The sequence below is a fragment of the Nycticebus coucang genome, chromosome 22 (assembly GCF_027406575.1).
Source record: "Nycticebus coucang isolate mNycCou1 chromosome 22, mNycCou1.pri, whole genome shotgun sequence".
Lineage (NCBI taxonomy): Eukaryota > Metazoa > Chordata > Mammalia > Primates > Lorisidae > Nycticebus > Nycticebus coucang.
In genome coordinates, this window is record NC_069801.1 from 14076621 (window position 1) to 14099920 (window position 23300).

Below are 23300 nucleotides of genomic sequence, written 5' to 3' on the forward strand. Positions count from 1 at the left end.
TCAGCTAGGATGTCATCAATGTACTCCATCAGCAGAGCAAGACCCAGAAAAGAAAGAAAGAAAGAAAAGAAAAGAAAAGAAAAGAAAAGAAAAGAAAGAAAGAAAGAAAGAAAGAAAGAAAGAAAGAAAGAAAGAAAGAAAGAAAGAAAGAAAGAAAGAAAGGAAAGAAAGGAAAGGAAGGAAGGAAAGGAAGGAAGGAAAGAAAGGAAGGAAAGAAAGAAAGGAAAGAAAGAAAGGGAAGAAAGAAAGGGAAGAAAGAAAGGGAAGAAAGAAAGGGAAGAAAGAAAGAAAGGAAGAAAGAAAGAAAGAAGGAAGGAAGGAAGGAAGGAAGGAAGGAAGGAAGGAAGGAAGGAAGGAAGGAAGAAAGAAAGAAAGAAAGAAAGAAAGAAAGAAAGAAAGAAAGAAAGAAAGAAAGAAAGAAAGAAAGAAGGAAAGGAAGGAAGGAAAGGAAGGAAGGAAAGGAAGGAAGGAAAGGAAGGAAGGAAGGAAGGAAGAAAGAAAGAAAGGAAGAAAGAAAGAAAGAAAGAAGGAAGGAAAGGAAGGAAGGAAAGGAAGGAAGGAAAGGAAGGAAGGAAGGAAGGAAGAAAGAAAGGAAGAAAGAAAGAAAGAAAGAAGGAAAGGAAGGAAGGAAAGGAAGGAAGGAAGGAAAGGAAGGAAGGAAAGGAAGGAAGGAAAGGAAGGAAGGAAGGAAGGAAGGAAGGAAGGAAGGAAGGAAGGAAGGAAGAAGGAAAGGAAGGAAGGAAGGGAAGGAAGGAAAGGAAGGAAGGAAGGGAAGGAAGGAAGGGAAGGAAGGAAGGAAAGGAAGGAAGGAAGGAAGGAAGGAAGGAAGGAAGGAAGGAAGGAAGGAAGGAAGAAGGAAAGGAAGGAAGGAAAGGAAGGAAGGAAGGAAGGAAAGGAAGGGAAGGAAAGGAAGGAAGGAAGGAAGGAAGGAAGGAAGGAAGGAAGGAAGGAAGGAAGGAAAGAAAGGAGGGAGGGAGGGAGGGAGGGAGGGAGGGAAGGAGGAAGGATCGGTCTAAGAAAACAGACTTCCGACAAGAAACATTCTAGAATCTACTGATCCCAAAAAGAACACCTCAGCTGCCTGACCACTCTAATAGACTGCTTTATTAGACAAATTTAACAGAACATCTTTTTCTACAGACTTTTAGTAGAAAGTCCACTTGGCAATATATCAGTAAGTACATTTCAGTTTCTTCTCTAAGTAGTAAATAGACCTGGTTTTACTTAGAACCTCAGGCACTATTTTATTGCCCTGGTAAATGAAGACAAAGTTTGAGACATAACTTCTCTAGCTGTAGACTTACCAGACTAAGATAGAATGTATCCAGTTCCCTTAGAGGATACTGCGTGTGTGTTGCCACATAAGTCAAGTACATAGGTACAGAAGCTTTATACATTATTCCAAAGAAACAATATCCAAGGTAGGGGAATTCAAGGGCAAATAGATTACATGGACTATCCTTCACTTTCTTTCATCACTGCAGAGAAATTTGGGGGAAGAATTCAAGTCCCATTGTGGAGAGGGAATGAAGAGGGAGATTTGAGGATTTTCCTTTGCCATTAGTAAAGGCAACTAAGCTACATGCCCACACAAAGTCTGTAATTATTTTTTAAATACTAAGATGATAACATCATTACAGAAGTCTTAAGGACTCCTATTCTCTAGAGAAAAATATTTCTTTCCTATTCTTTGCACAAGTTTAGGCAAAAAAAAGGCCAAGTCCATGAACCATAAAACTCTCTAAATAAGTTTAGATCTAAGGAAGAAACTAACAACTTCAGCAGGACACTTTGACCACACACAGTCTAAAAGGGTATTTTGGGCTACATACTAACTGAAGTATTTCCTTTTCTTTATCTTAGGTCGACAACTTTTCTATTCAATTTATATTCTTTTCTGTCGAAATAAAAGTTTTCATCTAACAGTAAGTAGGGATAAATGGATTTTATAATCACCTTTTTAAAAAATAGAAGAAATTGTTAAGAAAATCCTCAGTTTGGGATTAGATTATGAGAATCAATAATTGCAGGCCAGGCATGGTAGCTCACACCTGCATGCCTAGCATTTGGAGAGGCTGAGAGATGGAGACTTGCTTGAGGCCAGGAGTTTGAGGTGACAGTGAACTATGACGATACCACTGCACTCTAGCCCTGGCCATAAAGCAATGCCTGTCTCAAAAATTAAAATAAATCCGTTTTAATCTCTTGAAATAGCTTTTTGGATTTTATTCCTTTGGAGGCAACTGACGAGTCCTTAAATTACAGCTTGCTTCTGAGAACCCACTGAAATAATCTAAAGTGTAACAAAACATTTTTTGAAATATTCTCAGGACAAATTCTTTAGCAAAGAGATTATTGAGAGAAATTAGAAAACTACATTTTTGACAAATTCCCCAGGAATCCTTGTGCACATTAAACACTGAAAACCACTAACTTTGACCATGTTCAGAAAGTGATTATCAAAATATAAATCAACAAATATTGGGAGAGGATATAAAATCCACATGCTCTCTGGCATACGGCTAGTGGGAGTAAAAACTGGTGCATCTACTTTAGAGAGCACTTTGACACTGTTTAAGATCATATACTCTATAACCTGGCAATTTAAGTCCTAGTTATATTATAGAGAATCATGTATCCTCGTATAACAGGAGACATGGCCAAGGAAGATCATAGCGACCTCTGGAATAGCAATAAAACCCTGGATACAATTTAAACGTCCATAAGTAGGAAAGGAAAGGAGATGAATAAATGTGTACAGTCATAAACGCAATGGAATATACCAACAATCCAACGGCCAGGCACAGTGGCTCACGCCTATAATCCCAGCACTCAGGAAGGCCAAGGATGGATCACCTGAGCTCTGGAGTTTGAGATCAGCCTGAGCAAGTGCGAGACCCCATTTCTAAAAACAGCCAGGTGTTGTGGCAGGTACCTGTAGTTCCATATACTTAGGAGGCTAAGGCAAGAGAATTGCTTAAGCCCAACAGATTGAAGTTGTGGTGAGCTATAACACCAAGGCACTCTACCAGGGGCACAGAGAAAGATTTTGTCTCAAAAAAACAAACAAAAAAAAAAAAACTGTTAACAATCCAGACAGAACTACAGATATATATAGATGATAAATCTTGGCAATAGAGTACTATATAATATTAAGTGAAAAAAAAGAGTATCAGATAAGATTACGTGGAGCATATCGTTTGCATTAAAGCTATAAACAAATAAACATTTTTAATTTTAAAAATACAGATAATATATACGGTTGGCCCTTGAACAACATGAGTTTGAACTGCAGGGATCCAATCATACACAGATTTTCTTCCACCTCTGCCCCCCGACACAGCAAGTCCAAACTCTCCTCTTCCTCTTCTTTCCCTACTCAATGTGAAGACAAAGAGCATAAAGATCTTTATGATGATCTACTTCCACTCAATAGTCAATACATTTTCTCTTCCTTATGATTATCTTTTTTTTTTTTTTTTTGTAGAGACAGAGTTTCACTCCATTGCCCTCGGTAGAGTGCCGTGGCATCACACAGCTCACAGAAACCTCCAACTCCTGGGCTTAGGCGATTCTCCTGCCTCAGCCTCCCGAGTAGCTGGGACTACAGACGCCCGCCACAACGCCTGGCTATTTTTTTTTGTTGTTGCAATTTGGCCGGGGCTGGGTTTGAACCCGCCACCCTCGGTATATGGGGCCAGCGCCCTGCTCACTGAGCCACAGATGCCACCCCCTTATGATTATCTTAATAACATTTTCTTTTCTCTAGCTTGCTTTATTATAAAGATATAGTATATAATACCTATAATATACAAGATACGTGTTAATTGACCATTTATATCATCAGTAAGACTTCTGGTCGACAGTAGGCTATTAATAGTTAAGTTTTGGTGGAGTTAAAAGTCCTATGTGGATTTCTAGCTACCAACAGGGTCAGTGCCCCAACCCCTGCACTGTTTAAGAGTCAGATATAGATATATAGATACCACATTAGAGCAGATACTCTTTAACTCCTTGCAAACCCACAAAACAAAGTCTAAGACCTTCACTGTGAACTTTCATATATATATGAAACCTTGAGATTTAGGATTCAAGATGTAAGCTACTTTAGTGAGGAGAGAAAACCCAAAGATTAGAAGTTCACAGTCAAGGTCTTAGACTTTGTTTCCGTGGTGAGAAACAATATATGAGAGCATCTATTTCCTATAATGTGATTCTTTTCAAACACATTTTAATTTGAATTTCTTCAATTACTAATGATATAGTTTTCCTATTTTTTTTTGCCATTTATATTCCATTTTTCTTTTTCTTTTTTTTTTTTTTTTTTGAGACAGAGTCTTACTACGTCACCCTCGGTAGACTGCCATCGCATCACAGCTCACAGCAACCTCAAACTCTTGGGTTTAAGCAATTCTCTAGCCTCAGCCTCCCAAGTAGCTGGGACTACAGACGCCTGCCACAACGCCCAGCTATTTTTTTGCAGCAGTTGTCATTGTTGTTTAGCTGGCCCGGGCCGGGTTTGAACCTGCCACCCTCGGTGCATGTGGCTGGCACTATAACCACTGTGCTACAGGCGCGGAGCCTATATTCCTTTTTATAATTTCCCTCTTTAATATTTTGCCCACTTTTCTACTACTCTGATCATTGGGAGATTGTCTGTTTTTGTAGTTTTTCCTTTTCTTCGTATTTATTGACTTGGAGATAAAGAATACATTGTCTTTTTCTTAAAATCATCTTAATTTAGGCACAAAGGACAAGCCAGAATAATCGCTCAACTCTCTTTCCTATGAGGTGACTCAATAAAAACTGGACCTTGGGTGGTGCCTGTGGCTCAGTGGGTAGGGGGCTGACCCCATATACTGAGGGTGGCAGGTTCAAACCCGGCCCCGGCCAAACTGCAACAAAAAAATACCGGGCATAGTGGCGGGTGCCTGTAGTCCCAGCTGCTCCAGAGGCAAGAGAATCGCCTAAGCCTAAGTGTTGGAGGTTGCTATGAGCTGTGTGAGGCCACGGCACTCTACCAATGGTGATAAAGTGAGACTCTGTCTCTACAAAAAAAAAAAAAAAAAAAAATTATATATATATATATATAAATTGGTCCTTAATAATAGAAGAATGGGGGCTGATGGGAGCTAGTGCCAAGAGCTCTTGGCCCTAGACAGTCGCAGCATACACAAACCTGCAGGTTAGGTGACTGAAGGTCAGAGGTTACCAGAGAGTGGTTGAAATGATAGAGAGCAGCAGCAAACTCTTCATCTGATGACCCTTGAAGACAAATGGAAACATCACTCATTGAAGTAGCTACAGAGTATTTGGTGCTCCACCCGACCCTACCAATAGCCACAATTCACTACAAAACAGTCCACCAGGCACATATCCTGTCTACTGACCCTTGAGTCCATCCTTGTCCACTTCTTTGATTATACTGGCCAGGGTGGCCATATGGTGTTCTGAAAGAGATACACTCAGGTAGTTTCGGATAAAATTGTTCCGAGAGTTCAGCATGGAAGAGGTGATGAAGTTCAAAATGTTGGAAGCCAGACCTAAGAACTAAAAGGAACACAAAATAGCTCATATCAGGATCATAAGCCCAGAGCTCCTAAAAACCCTGAATACAAACTGAAATTAAATATACCCAAAGGTCTCATACAAACACAATAAAAAAAGAATCAAATTTTAAGTCATTTTCAGTGAAACTAAGCTTAATTACATGAGTCCTTCCCATGTAATTCTACCAGTTACATAAAATGGTATACCCATTTAATATAACAGACATCATCAGATGGTATATAAAGACATAGAACTTTAAATGAACTGAGCCATTTCTTTCCTTCCCATAACATCCTGTCTTGGTCCAGCTATAGGATATTATTTGTATATTCAATTCTGAAGCCTATATTTATGATTACACATATACAGAGTTCTCAGCTCTTCTCTATTAAAATTAAATTGCAGTACTGTGTGAATGTTATATATCTACATCCTTGACTAGACTATAAGCTATATCAAAATAACAACTGTGGCTCGGCACCTGTAGCTCAGTGGCTAGGGGGCCAGCCACATACACTGGACCTAGAAGGTTTGAATCCAGCCCGGGCCTGCCAAACAATGACAATCACAACCAAAAAATAGCCAGGTGTTGTAGGGGGTACCTGTAGTCCCAGCTACCTGGGAGGCTGAGGCAAGAGAATTGCTTAAACCCAAGAGTTTGAGGTTGCTTAAGCTGTGACATCATAGCACTCTACTGAGGTCAACATAGTGAGACTGTCTCAAAAAAAAAGAAAAGAAAACAACAACTGTATCGGGTTCATTCACTGCAGTCACTTAGGATATACCAGACCTATGCTAAGTGCTTTAAACAAAGTCTTCACAACACCTTCAGAGGCATGTCCAATCGGTCCCATATAATAGGAGACAAAACTGAGGCTTTGTGAAGTATAGATTCTTGCCCAACGTCACAAAGCTAGGAAGTGATTAGAAGGAGGATTCAAGCCCACTACTGTCTAATTCTGAAGGCCATCAGAGAAGCAAGTCAGCAACACAAATGATTTATTGAAATATAATCAATACACAGAAGTTCTAAGCAAAAACATCTTTAAGCATCACATTTACTCAACCTATAAAATGTTTTAGTTCAAATGATATGTTCCTTATTCCCCCTAATCCTCCATTTCCACTTGCCCTAAAACTTAGAAACCCACTCTTACCAACTCAGGATCCTTGCGACTAGCCAAAATGTTGCCCTTCTCACCAGTGGCCTGCTTATTGGGGCTTTTAACCCGAGGAGAGCTCTCCAGTGGAGGGGGTGGAGGAGGTGGCGGAGGTACCACTTTCTCTTTACTGGGAGAGATGGTCTCCTCAAACCATTGCCCCAGAATAGGCTCACTGTCATCATCTGAATAGAGAAAGAAACAAAAATAAATTCAGAAAAAAAAGCATTTTGGAGTATCTGCTTTCTAAAAGTGCCTAAGTCAAAAGGAAGACAAATCTTGATCATGGTGGTGATGGTGGTTACAAGGTTGCACACATTTGTCAAAAATTCGCCTAAATGCATATATAAGAACATTACATATAAATTATACCTCAACAAAACTGATTTTTTTTTTTTTTTTGCAGTTTTTTTTGGCCAGGGCTGGATCTGAACCTACCACCTCTGGCATATGGGGCCGGCGCCCTACCCCTTTGAGCCAGAGGCACCACCCAAAACTGATTATTTTTAAAGGAGCTTAACAAAGGAAGAGAAACAACAGTGCTTTATTTATTTTTGTATTATTATTATTTTTAGAAACACGGTATTATTCCATCACTTGGCTAGAATGCAGCAATGCCGTCATAGCTCACTGAGACCTTTGAACTCCTCCATTCAGGCGGTCCTTCTGCCTCATACTGCTCAATAGCTGGGTACAGGCACAGGTCACCATGCCTGATGGTTTGCTTTTTAAGACATGGGGTCTCAGGTGGCACCCGTGGCTCAGTGGGTAGGGTACCGGCCCCATATAAGAAGGGTGGTGGGTTCAAACCCAGCCCCGGCCAAATTCCAACAAAAAAATAGCCAGGCGTTGGCAGTCACCTGTAGTCCCAGCTACTCGGGAGGCTGGGCAAGAGAATCACCTAAGCCCAGGAGTTGGAGGTTGCTATGAGCTGTGTGACGCCAAGGCACTCTACCAAGGGTGATAAAGTGAGACTCTGTCTCTATAAACAAAAAAAAGAGATAGGGTCTTACTATATTTGCTGAGGCTGGTCTCAAACTCCTAGCCTCAAGTGATCCTCTCACCTCAGCCATCCAAAGTGCATGGATTAGGTGTGAGCCACCGTACCTGGCTCCAAACATTACCAATAGCAAATTTATCTTGTCTTACCAACTATAAATCCGAGGAGGATAACAAGCATATCTCGATATTTCACATTGTTCCTACAAATCTGATTACAAAGAAGGATCTGAGAAATTTACTCTTTCCAAACTGAGGTATGAGGAAATGTTAATTTGGCCTGGGTTGTTCACTATAACAATCTTGAGTTTCTCTCCTTTGTGCTTCCCTAAAACATAACTCTATGAGAACATCCAAACCAAATGCCTCACATGTAACCTTTTGAGTTTCACAGAGAAAGCACTGAGCAGAGTTCACAAAAGGAGCCAACACATGAAGAAATATGAACAACTAAGGCCAGGGGGCAGTGGCTCATGCCTGTAATCCTAGCACTCTGGGAGACCAAGGCCGGACGATCACTTGAGTTCAGGACCTGGAGACCAGCAAGAGCCAAGACCCTGTTCTCTACTAAAAACAGAAAAATCAGCCAGGGATTGTGGCAAGAGCGTGTAGTCTCAGCTAGTTGGGAGGCTGAGGAAAGAGGATCACATGACCCCAAGAGTTTGAGGTTGCTGTCAGCTATGACCCACACAGCTCTCTATCCAGGGCAACAGAGTGAAACTCTGTCTCAAGAAAAAAGAAAGAAATATGAACAAATGAGGTATATTTTGATTTTTGGAGAGAAAAGAGGAAAAGTAATCTGGGCATGGCTAGAAGTTGTATCCTTCATTTAGTCATCAACAGCTCAATTTGCTCTTACATAACATGTCATCTTTGAGTGCAAACCATCAAGGTCTAGGCTAGGCAGGTGAAAACAAAATAATAAAAAGGAAACTAAAGGATCCTACTGGGAACCCTTTTGTTGCACTCTGCAATATCTTTGAGAAAGAGAAAAGAACAGCCTCTACCTTGACTGCTGTCCTCCTCTGTGCTACTGAAATCGTCCTCGTAGTAGGTGTTTGAGTCAGTGGAGGCACTGGCATCGCTACTCATGGAACCCTTTCTCTGCCGCTGCAGGACACATGCCTAGGAAAACAACAGTTACAAAAACAGAGCCATCCTATTTAATCTCATCCATTACATGAAAAGTTTTACTGATATCTCATTTTTTTTCCAAACCCAAAGTATTTCTTCTAAAAGTACTCCCTCCAGCACTTTAGCCTGCAAAAACACTACCAACTACAGATATGAACAAGAATTGAAAAAAGGAACATTTCCTTAGTGTCCTCTGTTTCTGCTTCAGTATGCCAACCATCACAGCTCACCAAATAGCCACACATATCGCAATGCTGACAATCAGTAAGTGATACAAATGTTTGGACACATTCAGACAGTTAAAATTGGGGGTTATAAAAGACATAATATGTGGCCGGACTTGCTTATTTCAAGAAGGTTATATACATAAAGTTCTTCCAAATCATTAACGGCTTGATTCCCACTCACTTTTCTGTAGGAAGTTGAAAGTAAAGTCAAGAGCAGATTTGTCAGTGGGACAGAGTCAATCAGCCGTTGAATCCTCTGTATGGAGGTGCTCTGGGCCATAATGCTCAGAGCCGCAGGTGGACCATCTGTTTCCCAGCCCTGAAGACAATAATATCAAAGGGAAATTAATGATATAACTCATCCATCAGCTGATCCATTCAGTTGATGGATTAAGCTAGCTCACCCGAAAGTGGGTCCAGCAGTCAACATGCTGATTTCCATGAGTATAATCTCCTCACCTTGTGAAGGGCCTCCACTTGCAGGTCTTGAAAGAGAGATGTTAACAGCTTGATGGCATGGTTTGCCAATATTACTGAGAGTACCCCAAATCCCTGATGCCTACACAAAGAAAAAGGAAAACACAAACCTTAAAATAATTAACAATCATTCACAGCCTCTGAAATAGTGGATCTTGCCATTTGAGGGCCTTAGATCCTTTTGAGAATCTGTGGACCTTTCCCCCCAAAAATTACTGCATATACACACAAAATCTACACGTAATTTCTGAAATTCACAATCTCCCTAGAGCACATCCATGGACTGCCTGCTAATCTGCAAGCTTCAGGTTAAGAACTCTTGGACTGGGCGGCACCTGTAGCTCAGTGGGAAGGGTGCCGGCCCCATATACCGAGGGTGGCGGGTTCAAACCCAGCCCCGGCCAAACTGCAACAAAAAAATAGCCAGGCATTGTGGCGGGCGTAGTCCCAGCTACTTGGGAAGCTGAGGCAAGAGAATCGCCTAAGCCCAGGAGTTGGAGGTTGCTGTGAGCTGTGTGATACTACAGCACTCTGCCGAGGGCAATAAGAAAAAAAAAAAGAACTCCTGGACTAGAAGAAATTCATCCAAATCCATGGTTTCTTGGAATTTAAACTATCAAGTCAAAGCTAGTGGGTCATGTGAAGGTACAGATATATAAATGTTGGTTGAACTTTTAAAGAATCAATCTTTTGAGAAGCAAAGATTAAAATTACCAACTTCTATAAGGTATCTGGGAATAAAGCTAAGAAAATAAAAACAAAGTTTTACATTTTAAGTAAAATGTTTTCTTTCTGTCCAAAATGTCCACATAACAAAGGGTTAATATAACTAATAAACAAGTTCATATAAATCAATAAGAAAAAAGGACAAACACCAGAGGGAAAACTGAGAGGACATAAGGCAATTTACAAAAGAATAAACACAAATGACCAATGATACATGAAATGAAATGCAACCATACTAGTAACGAAAGACACCCAAGTAAGTGCAATATACCTGCATTTTCTCCTCAAAGAGTAGCAAATGTGAGACTAACGGTACCCAGTGACAAAGAGAACACAGGGAATGGGGCACGCACACGCACAGCTGGTGGGAACACAAGTCAGTGTAACTTTTTGAAAAGCAGTTTTGACAAAACATATTTTCAAATATGTGTGCCTTTTGTCATAACAATTGTACTTTTAGGAATTTGTCCCCAAGAGGACACTTACACAAGTTCCAAAGGCCAGGCGCAGTGGTGCACGCCTGTAATCCCAGCACTCTGGGAGGCTGAGGCAGGTGGATGGATCGAGCTTAGGAGTTCGAGATCAGCCTAAGCAAGAGCAAGACCCCATCTCTACTAAAAATTAACAGCTGGGTATTCTGGCAGGTGTCTGGAGTCCCAGCTACTCGGGAAGCTGAGTCAAGAGGATCCCTTGAGCCTAAGAGTTTGAGGTTGCTGTGAGTTATGACACCACAGCACTCTACCCAGGGTTACAGAGACCCTGTCTTTAAAAAAAAAAAAAGTTCCCTGAAGTTTATGTTTTAGGAGGTTTTTCAAAGGAAAATTTGAAAATTAGGAAATTTTCAACACAAGAAATTAGGAAAAACCTATATAAGTGCTCATCAAAAGGGCAATTAGTCAACTCTGGTATATTTACAAAGTAGAATACTGCCAGCCATTAAAACACTATGTAGACTTTACGACAGTGTCACTGACAGGAAGTCTACAGTATTTCATATACAATGATCCCATTTTTGTAAACATATATTTTACATATGTACACAGAAAAATCTCTGAAAGAATGTTTTCCAATTTAAGTGGAAGAATTTGGGATGATGGTTTCCATTCCTATTTATGTTCATCTGTATGGCTTATAACTTACACAAAGTACACGTTCTTTTAAAATCTGAAGAAACAACAGCCATTTTAAAAGTGTAACTGCTACTTCTAAGGATACAATTTTTGGCATTCACCAATGCCCAGAATGAAGAACGCCACCCATAAAGTCACAAACCACATTTACCCTGGAAAACTCTCACCTCCTTACTTTGCCTACTAGCTATTGTCTATCATCTCTACGCCTACTTCAAATTTCACCTTAATTACCATCTCCTCAGGGAAGCCTGCCTTGATTTCCCTGGCTAGGTCAAATGCCTCTAGTATGATACTCTTTAGATGTGATCTGAAATACATTTGATGAATATCTACTGTGTGTGTCTTGGGAATATGTCCACTTTCGTTGTTCATCACAGCATTCCAGAACAAACAACGAGCTTGGGACACAGAAAACACTCAGTGGATATCTTCTGGGTAGATGCAACCCAGAATTTGACATCTTCTTTTTAAAAACTCCAGACTCAAGGGCCGGATGCTGTGGTTCATGCCTGTAATCCTAGCATTCTGGGAGGCTGAGGCGGGTAGATTGCCTGAGCCAGAGTAAGACCCCATCTCTAAAAATAGCGTGGGGTTGTAGCGGGCACCTTTAGTTCCAGCTACTTGGGAGGCTGAGGCAAGAGAATCGCTTTAGCCCAAGAGTTTCAAGTTGTTGTTAGCTATGATGCCACAGCAATCTGAGGACAACATAGTGAGACTCTGTCTCAAAAACAAACAAACAAAAAAAAAAACTCCACTCTCATGTCCAGCTGCCTACTCAACATCTCATATGGGCCAGGTGCCGTGGCTCACACCCATAATCCTAGCATTCTGGGAGGCCCAGGCAGGTAGATCACTTAAGCTCAGGAGTTTGAGACCAACCTGACCAAGAGTAAGAACCCATCTCTACTAAAAATGAAAAACTAAAGCAAGAGGATCGCTTCAGCCAAGAGTTTGAGGTTGTTGTGAGCTATGACACCATGGCACTCTACCAAGGGCGACAAAGTAGGACTGTGTCTCAAAAAATAAATAAATAAAAGAAAATAAATAAATAAATAAAAATAAAAAAATAAATATTTCATATGGAAGTCTGACATTCATTCCAAACTCCTCATGGCCAAGGTAAAGTTTTTTTGTTTCTTCCCCTTTGTCCCACTCATCCCCTCTAACAGTAAATTACACAGTCCAGTTGCTCAAAGCCAAAAAAGTCTGATGTTGTCCTTTTTACACTCAACATCCAAGCCATTGGCAAATCCTGTCAGTTGTATGTTCCCAACATACCCCAATCTGTCCTCTTTTCTCTGCTTTGTCACGACTATCTTATCCCAAGTCACGTGCATCTCTCTTTTGGAGTTAGCTCCTAACTGTCCTCCCTCCTTCCTGTCTTATGCCCCTGCAGTCTACTCTCAGGTCACCAAAATTAAAAAAAAGTAAAAAAGGTCACATCTTTCCCCTGTTGAAAAGCCTCTTACCAGTCACTGTACTTGGCCTGAGATGATCTGGCCACTGGGTATCTCTCTGGCCTAATTTACTACCACTCTCCTGCCTTGATTTCTTTAGCGACACTGACCTGATCCTCAAAAATCCCAATCACTCTTTCACCTCAAACCTGATCAATTTTACCCCAAACACTCACATGGCTTGCTCTGTCACCTCACATATGGTCATCACCTCCTGTCTTCAAAGCCCTTTCAGGACCATCCCTATGAAAATAACAGCCCCGGGCGGCGCCTGTGGCTCAGTGAGTAGGGCGCCGGCCCCATATGCCGAGGGTGGCGGGTTCAAACCTAGCCCCGGCCAAACTGCAACAAAAAAATAGCCGGGCGTTGTGGCAGGCGCCTGTAGTCCCAGCTGCTCGGGAGGCTGAGGCAAGAGAATCACGTAAGCCCAAGAGTTAGAGGTTGCTGTGAGCCGTGTGACACCACGGCACTCTACCCAAGGGCGGTGCAGTGAGACTCTGTCTCTACAAAAAAAAAAAAAGAAAATAACAGCCCCACTAGCTCCATCACCTCTGCCTCTGGCTTCTTTTTCTTCCTTACCCTTATAGATTATGATAATCTATAATGTACTTGTTAGTATATTTGTTCACTGTTTCTCCAGGTATAAAATAAACTCCACAAAGGGAAGGATGTTGCTTTGTTTAATGTTATACCCTCAATGCCTAGAATAGAGCCTAGTACATGGTAGGGACTAAATGAATAAATGTAATTGGAGAAATGCTTGCACTTAGAAAACAAAACCTGCACAGCACAGCAATGATATCTCTTTTTTCCTAGTAAGCAGGTCTTATTGCCTAGACTTCATCAAAACAGTAACAAATATTTTAGGAAGCAAACAGAGAGGATGTGACAATATCCTCACCTTGAAGGTTATACATACAAGTGAATATTCAAGTCCAAATCACATAAGCCCATTTTGGGAGACAGAAGAATTTATTCTTTTTTTTTTTTTTCTTTGAAACAGAGTCTCAAACTCTGTCACCCTGGGTAGAGTACCATGGTGTCATCATAACTCACAGCAACTTCAGTCTCTTGGGCCCAAGCAATCCTCTTGCCTCAGCCTCCTGAATAGCTGGACTCCAGGCACCCACCACAACACCTGTCTAATTTTTCAATTTTTGTAGAGACAAGGTCTTGCTCTTGCTCGGGCTGGTCTCGAACTCCTGAGCTCAAACAATCCACTTGCCTCAGCCTCCAAGAGTGCTAGGATTATCGGCATGAGCCATCAGGTCCAGCTAGAAGCATTTTTTTCTGATTTGAACTTCATAAAAATCCTAAAATACATATTACACAGATATTTTCTCCCTTGGATAGATGAGGAAATAGATAAGAGACAATGAGTGACTATAGAAAATCACAAAACTACCTTGTGGAGATAATAGATCATGACCATTATCTTAGTTGTTAAATTCAAATCATGCAGGAAGGCAAATTTTTCTATTAATATAGAAAAGAACGGCGTTACACTACCTCCTCATCAATAAAGAATGGCAGGGAAACGAACTACAACATGAGTGGCAATCAAGTAGACACATACCCTTTTCCAGGCCCCAGTTTGGGAGAGCCCACTCCCTCTTTTGTGCGAGACAGTATGTCTCTGACGCGGAGGGCAGCCAGTGGATCTTTCTCTTTCCCCTTATCAGCCAAGGCAGTAGGACTGAGGTTCAATATGAGGAAAAGGCTGTTTAACAAGCACCAGGCACCCAGCAGTTGGAAATTCTGATAGTGCTGTGGTAAAAGGCATAAATGAAAGATATCAACACAGACCTTCACATCTTAGAGATGACAAGACAGGATGAAAACAGCAGAGACATGCTTCTCACCTCACCACCAGCCCGGCGGGAATTGCTGATTGCTTGTCCAATCATGTCATAGATTTCCAGCTGTCCAATGTCAAACAGACACAAAAATTTGAACAAGTTGAAATATTACATTATAAGTGCTAAATCCAACCTAAATTAATGTAACATGAAGAATTAAGTATCTTCAGGTCACTTTTCAATGATCAATCACATTCCATATACTTTCCTTGATCTTCATAAGAAGCTAACCACTTTTCCTTTCTTTTCCTTTTAGAGAAAGAGTCTTACTCCATCATCATAACCCTGGCTTAAGTAGGTGGCATCTTAACAGCTCACTATATGTGAGCTGTTTAATGCAATCCTGGTTTCAAGCAATCCTCCTGCCTCAACCTCCCAAGTAGCAGGGAGTACAGGTGCACACCACCATGCCCAGCTAATTTTTCATAGAGATGAGGCTTTTACTCAGGCAGGCTGGTCTCAAACTCCTAAGCTTAAGCAACCCACACACCTTGGCCTCTCAGAGTGCTAGGACTATAAGCATGAGCCATCCCACCCCCCCACCCTCCTTCTTTTTAGTCAGTTCAAATATCACCTTCTCAGAGTGATCCTGCCACCCAATCAAAAGCAGCAGGTTCAGCCCTACATCAGGTCATATTCAATCATAAATTATAGTTTTTATGCATTTATCACTATCTGAAATTATCTTGTCCATTATGTCTCCTTTAAAAGTATACTGATGTAAAGTAAGCTTTCAAATGTATTTTTAAATGAATGACTAACCTGTCACAAAGTCTACTGCCACTGCCAAGTTGTAATGTTTTCACTGAGCCAAAAGATAAAGGTAAGCACCTATGCAAACCAATATGTCAAATACACAAGCTAAATACCCACTCCTCAGACCTCCTACCCAGGGAAAGAAGTGTGGAGAATACTTGGTCTAAGACCTCTCCTCAAAAAATAAAAAAAATAAAAATAAAAAAGACCTCTCCTCTACCAAGGAAGAAAGTGCAACTGGTCATATTCCCTCATTCCCTGGGAATCAAGGCTCCCTTATTCCCAGACATTCGGCTTACACATTTCTGGACAATTGTAGCTGCATCACTTTCATAGTCTTCTTCTTTGGAGCTCGTGGACCCTGTCCGCACTTGTTGGGCACTACCCACGTGAAGGATGGCCATGCAGGTTGCTACACTCACACCTGAAAAATAAGATCAACCAGTCCCAAACATGATGTACTCCCAAGAACCCAGCAAAGCTGAAACAAAACCACACCCCACTTATATGAGATTCCATGGTTTGATTACAGAAAATAAACAAAAACAAGACTAAATACAGTCTTACCACACAAATGAGCTGAAAACTTAAGTCCACACAAAAAACTGCCCATATATATGTACTGCAGCTTTATTTGTAATTGCCAGAAATTAGAAGCAAACAAGATATCCTTTGATAGGTCAATAGATAATCTGCGGTATATCGACACAACAGAATATTGCTCAACAATAAAAAGAGATGAGCAAGTGGTGCCCGTAGCTCGGTGGTTACGGTGCCAGCCACATACACCGAGGCTGGCGGGTTCGAACCCAGCCTGGGCCAGCTAAACAACGATGACAGCTGCAACAAAAAAACAGCTGGGCGTTGTGGTGGGTGCCTGTAGTCCCAGCTACTTGGGAGGCTGAGTCAAGAGAGTCACTTAAGCCCAAGAGTTTGAGGTTACTGTGAGCTGTGATGCCACAGCACTCTACCAAGGGCAACATAGTAAGACTCTGTCTCAAAAAAAAAAAAAAAAAGAGATGAGCAATCAAACCAGAAAAGACATGGAGGAACCTTAAATGCAAAGTGAAAAGAGTCAATCTGAAAAGCCAGCTTACTATCTGACTCCAGTACTTCAGAAAATGTAAAACTATACTACAGAAACAATAAAAAGATAAGTGGCTACCAAGGGTTAAGGGAGGAGCAGGTGGAGCACAGCAGATCTGTAGGGCAGTGAAACTATTCTGTGTTGATATGGCGGATACATGACGTGATACATTTGTCAAAACCAGCAAAATTACAAAAACACAAAAAGGGAATACCAAATAAACTATAGACTTTAGTTAATAATAATGTACCAACATTGGTTCATTAATGATAAAAGATACACCACACGAATTCAAGATATTACTAAAGGGGTAACTGCATGGAGAGGAAGTATATACAATTTCTTATAAGAGAGGAGACCTATACAATCTTTATTTTTCTGTAAACATAAAACTGCTTTTACTTTTTTTTTGAGACAGAGTCTCAAGCTGTCACCCTGGGTAGAGTGCCATGGCATCACAACTCACAGCAACCTCAAACTCTTGGGCTTAAGCGATTCTCTTGCTTCAGCCTCCCAAGTAGCTGGGACTACAGGCGCCCACCACAACACCTGGCTGTTTTTTTTATTATTGCAGTTGTCATTGTTCTTTTAGCTGGCCCAGGCTGGATTCTAACCCGCCAGCCTCAGTGTATGTGGCCACTGAGCTACAGGCGCCGTCCATAAAATTGCCTTAAAAATAAAATCTAGTAATTAAAAAAAAAAAAATTTTTTTTTTTTTTTTTTGCAGTTTTGGCCAGGGCTGGGTTTGAACCCGCCACCTCCGGCATATGGGGCCAGTACCCTACTCCTTTGAGCCACAGACGCCACCCTTTAAAAAATTTTTAATTTTGGGCAGTGGCTGTGGCTCAATGGGTACAGCACTGCCCCATATACTGAGGGTAATAGGTTCAAACCCGGCCCTGGCCAAACTGCAACAGAAAAATAGGTGGGCACTGTGGCGGGCGCCTGTAGTCCCAGCTACTCGGGAGACTTAGGCAAGAGAATTGCCTAAGCCCAGGAGTTGGAGGTTGCTGTGAGCTGTGTGATGCCATGGCACTCTAGCGAGGGCACGAAAGTGAGACTCTGTCTCTACAACAACAGCAAAAAAAAAAAATTTAATTTTAAAATTATGAAAAAAAAATCCCATACTTGATATTTCTCAAAGACATCAAAGTCAAATCAGTTTCTTTAAATCAAATCCCAAGTTATCAAATTTCAAAAATAAAGCAGACTTGGGACTGTCAAACTATGAATTTTTAAGGAATCTTTAATTCTTATTCATTTTAATCACTTACTGCCTGAGTACACTGAGATCCATATGAGGGTCACAAAATTCCCTGAAAATCAAAATTAATAAACCTCAAATTTAAAAATGCAAGATCAAAGGTACAGCAGTAGGAAAGTAAGCCCTGGAAACCAGCTTGCAGAGAGTTCATCCTCATGTGTCCTCGACTTTCTAAGGCTGCGGCTCTAGCTCAGGCCCTAGATGTGTCTTGCCTGAACTACTACAAATTCCTCCTCACTAGTCTCCTGCCTCTAATATTTCCCCCCACACCAAACTATCCTGCTCACTATTGCCTGAATGTTCTTCCCAAATATAACTCAGATCCTGTCATACTTCAGAAGATTTAACGGTCTCTATTGTACAGGATATGATCTAAATGACTCAGCTTGCACTTCTGAGTCCTATTTTCTGTCCAATGATAGGATACCCATGAATACCCGTAAAGCCTACAGACTTACACACACACAAACACATTCACACAGTTCCACCAAACTCTAGGATACTTTTGGTACTGCTTTTTTCTCTGCCTAGAAATAACCAAGCTGAAATCCTACTTGTCTTTTTTTACAAAAGGAAATTAAACCATAATGCTTTTAATTTCTTGAAATTTATGCATTTTTGTTTTTTCTCAAAAGTATTTGAAGCAATTAATAGACTTAAAATGCAAATAAGAAAGACGATGGATCTAGATCAAGTTTGGAAAATTTTACTTTTGGAGATTTCTGGGAATTTTAGAACAAAAGGGGTCTCAAGTGCACATAAATATACTAATTAAATAATGTAATCATTTAAAAAAGAAATGAAAATGTCCTAGAAATAACTAAAGTCAACAAAATGATTTTTAAAAATCAGTAACCCCCAAAACTATATAACTGTAAGAGACTTTCTGTTGTGCATATCTTTTTTTTACCATGTTTAAATTTATTTATTTTATTAAGTCATAAATACATAAATCATTAATGCATTTATGGGGTACAATGTGCTGATTTTATATACAATTTGGAATGCTTACATCGAACTGGTTAACATGGCCTTCACCTCACTTACTTAAGACATTCATGCTCTACACTTAATAGATTTGACATGTACCCTTGCAATATGCACCATAGGTGTGGTCCCACCGGTTACCCTCCCTCCATCCAACCTCCTCCTCCCCTCCATCCCCTTCCTTCATCCTTAGTAAAGTATCTCAAGAATGAAAGAAAAGTATCCAATGTACTCAGTGCTCTTATGAAACCAATTTATAATCACCCACACTTTCATATGAAAGATAAAACACAACTACTTGTCTTTTTCTTAACAGATGGAGTCTCACTGTGTTGCCCAGGCTGGAATGCAGTGGCGGAATTATAACCTAAATTATAAGCTCATTATAACCTAAATTCCTGGGCTCAAGCAATCTCTCTGTCTCAGCTGGGACTGCAGGAATGAGCCACCACGCCCCATATAAATATTTTCTACTATTTAGTCATTTATTAACTTAAGAGATGGAGTCTCACTATATTGCTCAGGCTGGACTTGAAGCAATCCTCCTGCCTCAGCCTCCCAAGTAGCTGGGAGTATAGACACCAGCCACCATACGCTCCTACTTGTCTTGTAAGATACAAGGGAGTGGGGAAGGTGGTGAAAAAGAAAACAAACAAAAAAGAACAAACAAGTCTTTTGTGACTACTGCCTTTCCTAACTGATAGTGAGCTCTCTAAACTTCCATAGCATTTTCTCCTTACCTCTCATTCAGTTTCTTTACATATAAATGTTATTCACTAACATCCTCTAAAAGACAATAAGGTCCTTGAAAGCACAGATGCTTTTATCTGTATATTCCTCTTTACACATATGTATTCAAACAACATAGGGAGACAAACCAACCTCAGCAATTTCTTGGTGCTCCCAAGGTCAGGTTTCCAAGACTGCCTGTTTAAATCCTCACTTGTAAACCAAGTAAACACCAAGTGAACTTGTGAAACTGCTATATACTTCCCTTCCAAGACATACCACGAATACAGTATGTCTTGGAATTTGAACCAAGGATCAGTCTTGGGTTAAAAAGTCATTTTAATAATAACTTAAAGAAGAGTAAACACCAGCTGCCAGGCCCCACTTCTAAGACAACAGGAAGAAAGGGGATTTTATGGGACCTTGTAAAATAACATTTTTAAAATTAAAAAAAAAAAAGAAGAAAGAAAAAGAACATTCTTCATATTTATCAATATAAACAGATACCACCTGTTCCATGAAGTCTTCTTCAAATCTGTCCCCACGGCAAGATTCAACCTCTCTCTTCTTTGAGTACCAAAAATATTCTGTATTTCTCTTATTGCCTTCAATGTCCCGTTTTATGTTAAACTATTCAGCCCTGTTCACCACTGCTCAGGTGTAGGCTCCTTGAGGGTAGGGACTACATGTCATTCATCTCAACATCCTATTAGTCCTTGGCATCTTGTTTTTCATATAGTAGATACTTAATATCTGCACATATTGCGAAATAAATATGCATGTAACACAATGCCAACAGTTATAACGATAGGGATAGACCATTTACGATTCCTACTGAAACCTTATTTCACCTAGATACAATATTAGATGATCCCTGGGGGAAGGAAACAAGTAAAGAGGGAGAGAGTAGGATACTCAGAAGAATTCTCATGATTTCCTGAAAGTATACTCATGCTCGACTGAGAAAAATGAGACCAAAGATAATAACTTCTCACCTGCATAAAGACAACTTAGGCTGAGGACTGTCACATCTTGTAGACGAGAAGGATTTAGAGGTTCTAGCACAGGTAGAGAAAGGGTATCCAATGCCATAGTTACGTCAATCACCAGTGAATGAAAACTAGAACATAACAGAGAAAACTGTAACAACAAGTATATCTTAGAATGACTTGTTTCTATAAAATCAGTGTACCAGATAATTAACCAGTTATTTCTTTTCTGATTGGAATATAAAGTACATGTGCTGTGGAGCACCTTACCCATTACGAACAGCTGTGGCATCTGCTACTGTTGCAGGCATGATGAAGAAGGAATTAGCTAACACTGCATCTTGGAACCGATTGATGTAGCGTAGAAAATACGGCAGGTTCAAACACACACGTAGTAGCTTTTCTGAGCCACCTACATTAATGAAAAGGTATAAATTTACAAACAGGTCTCTCTGCTGTTTTATTCTCCTACAAATGAAGGAAGCACACTTGTTGGGCCTAGTGGCTCACGCCTGTAATCCTAGCACTTTGGGAGGCCGAGGCAGGTGGATTGTCTGAATTCAGGAGTATGAGACCAGCCTAAGCAAGAGTGAGACCCTGTCTATACTAAAAAAAATAGAAAAAATTGGCCCAGCGCCAGTGGCTCAAGCAGCTAAGGCGCCAGCCGCATACACCTAAGCTGGCGGGTTCGAATCTGGCCCAGGCCCGCCAAACAATGACAGCTGCAACCAAAAAAATAGCCAGGCAGTGTGGCAGGCGCCTGTAATCCCAGCTACTTGGGAGGAGGAGGCAGGACAATTGGAGTTTGAGCCCAGGAGTTGGAGGTTGCTGTGAGTTGTGATGCCATAGCACTCTATCCAGGGTGACGGCTTGAGGCTCTGTCTCAAAAAAAAGAAAAAAAAAATTAGCCCAGTTTTGTGGCGATTCCCTGCAGTCCCAGCTACTCAGGAGGCTGAGGCAAGAGTATCACTAAAACCCAGGAGTTTGAGGTTGCTATGAGCTATGACGACACCATCTCACTATACCCAGGGCAACAGAGTGAGATTGTGTGTCAAAAAATAAATAAATAGGGCGGCGCCTGTGGCTCGGAGGGCAGGGTGCCGGCCCCATATACCAAGGGTGGCAGGTTCAAACCCCGGCCCCTGCCAAACTGCAACAAAAAAATAGCCAGTTGTTGTAGCAGGCGCCTGTAGTCCCAGCTACTTGGGAGGGTGAGGCAAGAGAATCGCCTAAGCCCAGGAGTTGGAGGTTGTTGTGAGCTGTGTGATGCCACGGCACTCTACCGTGAGTGATGAAGTGAAAATCTGTCTCTACCAAAAACAAAAAATAATAAATAATAATAATAAATAAATAAGAAAAAGAAAGAAACACAATTAAAGAATTTTTATAAGCAGAAAAACCAGCTTTCTGACAACAGCTGGGAATCTTACCAAGCTCTTGAAGACTAGCTACATTCTGAGCTATGAACACATTTTTGGTTTTGATAGCAGAAGCTTGATCTGTAGATGATTGCTCGTCATTTTCTCCTTCCACCTGAAAAGAAACACGGGGTCTATCAAGACACTATCATCTGACCACTGCCTGCTGCCCTGGAGTTCAGAATCAGACCATCTGTCAAAAGCAAGCAGGTGCTCCATGGATATTCTTCAGGCTCCCCAGTTAACAAAGGGAAAATTCCTCACTAAATGTTGAAAAAATACAGGTTAAACTTCCAAGAAGAGAAAAAAACATATAGCTTTAAAATGTACTCTATAACTAGTATAGAGTGATCCCTTTAATGGAAAACTGTACACATTCTTTGTTCATTTACACTGAGAAATGCTCTGAAGAATGGTCATTAAAACAGCACTAACTGTGCACTAAAAGGGTTGGATGAATTTTACTTACTCATTTTACATTCTTCAATATTTTTTCTTCTATAGGCACATATATCGTTTTTTGTTTTGTTTTTTTTTTTTTAGAGAGACAGAGTCTCACTTTATCACTTGGTAGAGTGCCGTGGCTTTACAGCTCACAGCAACCTCCAGCTCTTGGGCTTAGGCGATTCCCTTGCCTCAGCCTCCTGAGTAGCTGGGACTACAGGCGCCTGCCACAACACCTGGCTATTATTCCTTTTTGCAGTTTGGCCAGGGCCAGGTTTGAACCTGCCATCCTCGGTATATGGAGCCAGCATCCCATTCACTGAGCCACAGGTGCCGCCCTGCACATGTATCATTTTACATCACAAACAAAATACACTGCTCTTCTCCTTTTGTGTTATCTTCTAAACAAACCCCAGGGAGAGAAGGACATTTAGCTAAAGGAACTCACCAGAGTCTGTGGACTGATAGGTTGTGACGCAACAGTTCTAGGGTTGAACACTGAGGTCAGCTGGTTCAAAAAATTCATCTGCACCTCCTTCTGCCTCAGCTCAGGGCTTACTGGTGAGGCCAGCTCTTTCTGATCTTCCACTGTAAAATGCAAAACCAAAAAAAGTGCTGAGCAGAGTGCCACTGGAAGGAAAAAAGGGAAAACATCAACCATGAGGGTAGCCACATAATCAGGTCTGTCAAAAGAACACCCACCGTCTGAAAGTGTCTTCACTGTTTGTGGCAACTTGGCAGATTTCATCATTGCAGTAAATGTGATAATCTCAGTTCTATCTAGTCGGCTACAGCCTGTGCACAGACCCTTGATTAGGAGAATCAAGTGTTTCTGAAAAGAAAACAAATTCAATCAAATATATCTTTCAGAAGACTCTACTCTTTTGGGAATCCTACGCAGGGC

At 40.9% G+C, this 23300-nt stretch overlaps 1 protein-coding gene across 5 annotated transcripts in view; it reads right to left on the reverse strand.

The window, feature by feature from the left end:
* The window catches only part of UBR4 (ubiquitin protein ligase E3 component n-recognin 4), a 140282-nt gene that overhangs the window by 106231 nt on the left and 10751 nt on the right, over positions 1–23300 (reverse strand). For all 5 annotated transcript variants that reach the window (XM_053576398.1, XM_053576401.1, XM_053576399.1 and 2 more), the window contains exons 4-17: positions 23099–23228; positions 22845–22984; positions 21965–22067; positions 20805–20946; positions 20541–20665; positions 15778–15902; positions 14726–14785; positions 14440–14630; positions 9530–9629; positions 9252–9389; positions 8717–8834; positions 6708–6895; positions 5391–5550; positions 5180–5265 (exon numbers count right to left, since the gene is read on the reverse strand). In XM_053576398.1, coding sequence (XP_053432373.1) covers positions 5180–5265; positions 5391–5550; positions 6708–6895; positions 8717–8834; positions 9252–9389; positions 9530–9629; positions 14440–14630; positions 14726–14785; positions 15778–15902; positions 20541–20665; positions 20805–20946; positions 21965–22067; positions 22845–22984; positions 23099–23228 — 1806 coding nt within the window. The remainder of the gene's footprint in view (positions 1–5179; positions 5266–5390; positions 5551–6707; positions 6896–8716; positions 8835–9251; positions 9390–9529; positions 9630–14439; positions 14631–14725; positions 14786–15777; positions 15903–20540; positions 20666–20804; positions 20947–21964; positions 22068–22844; positions 22985–23098; positions 23229–23300) is intronic.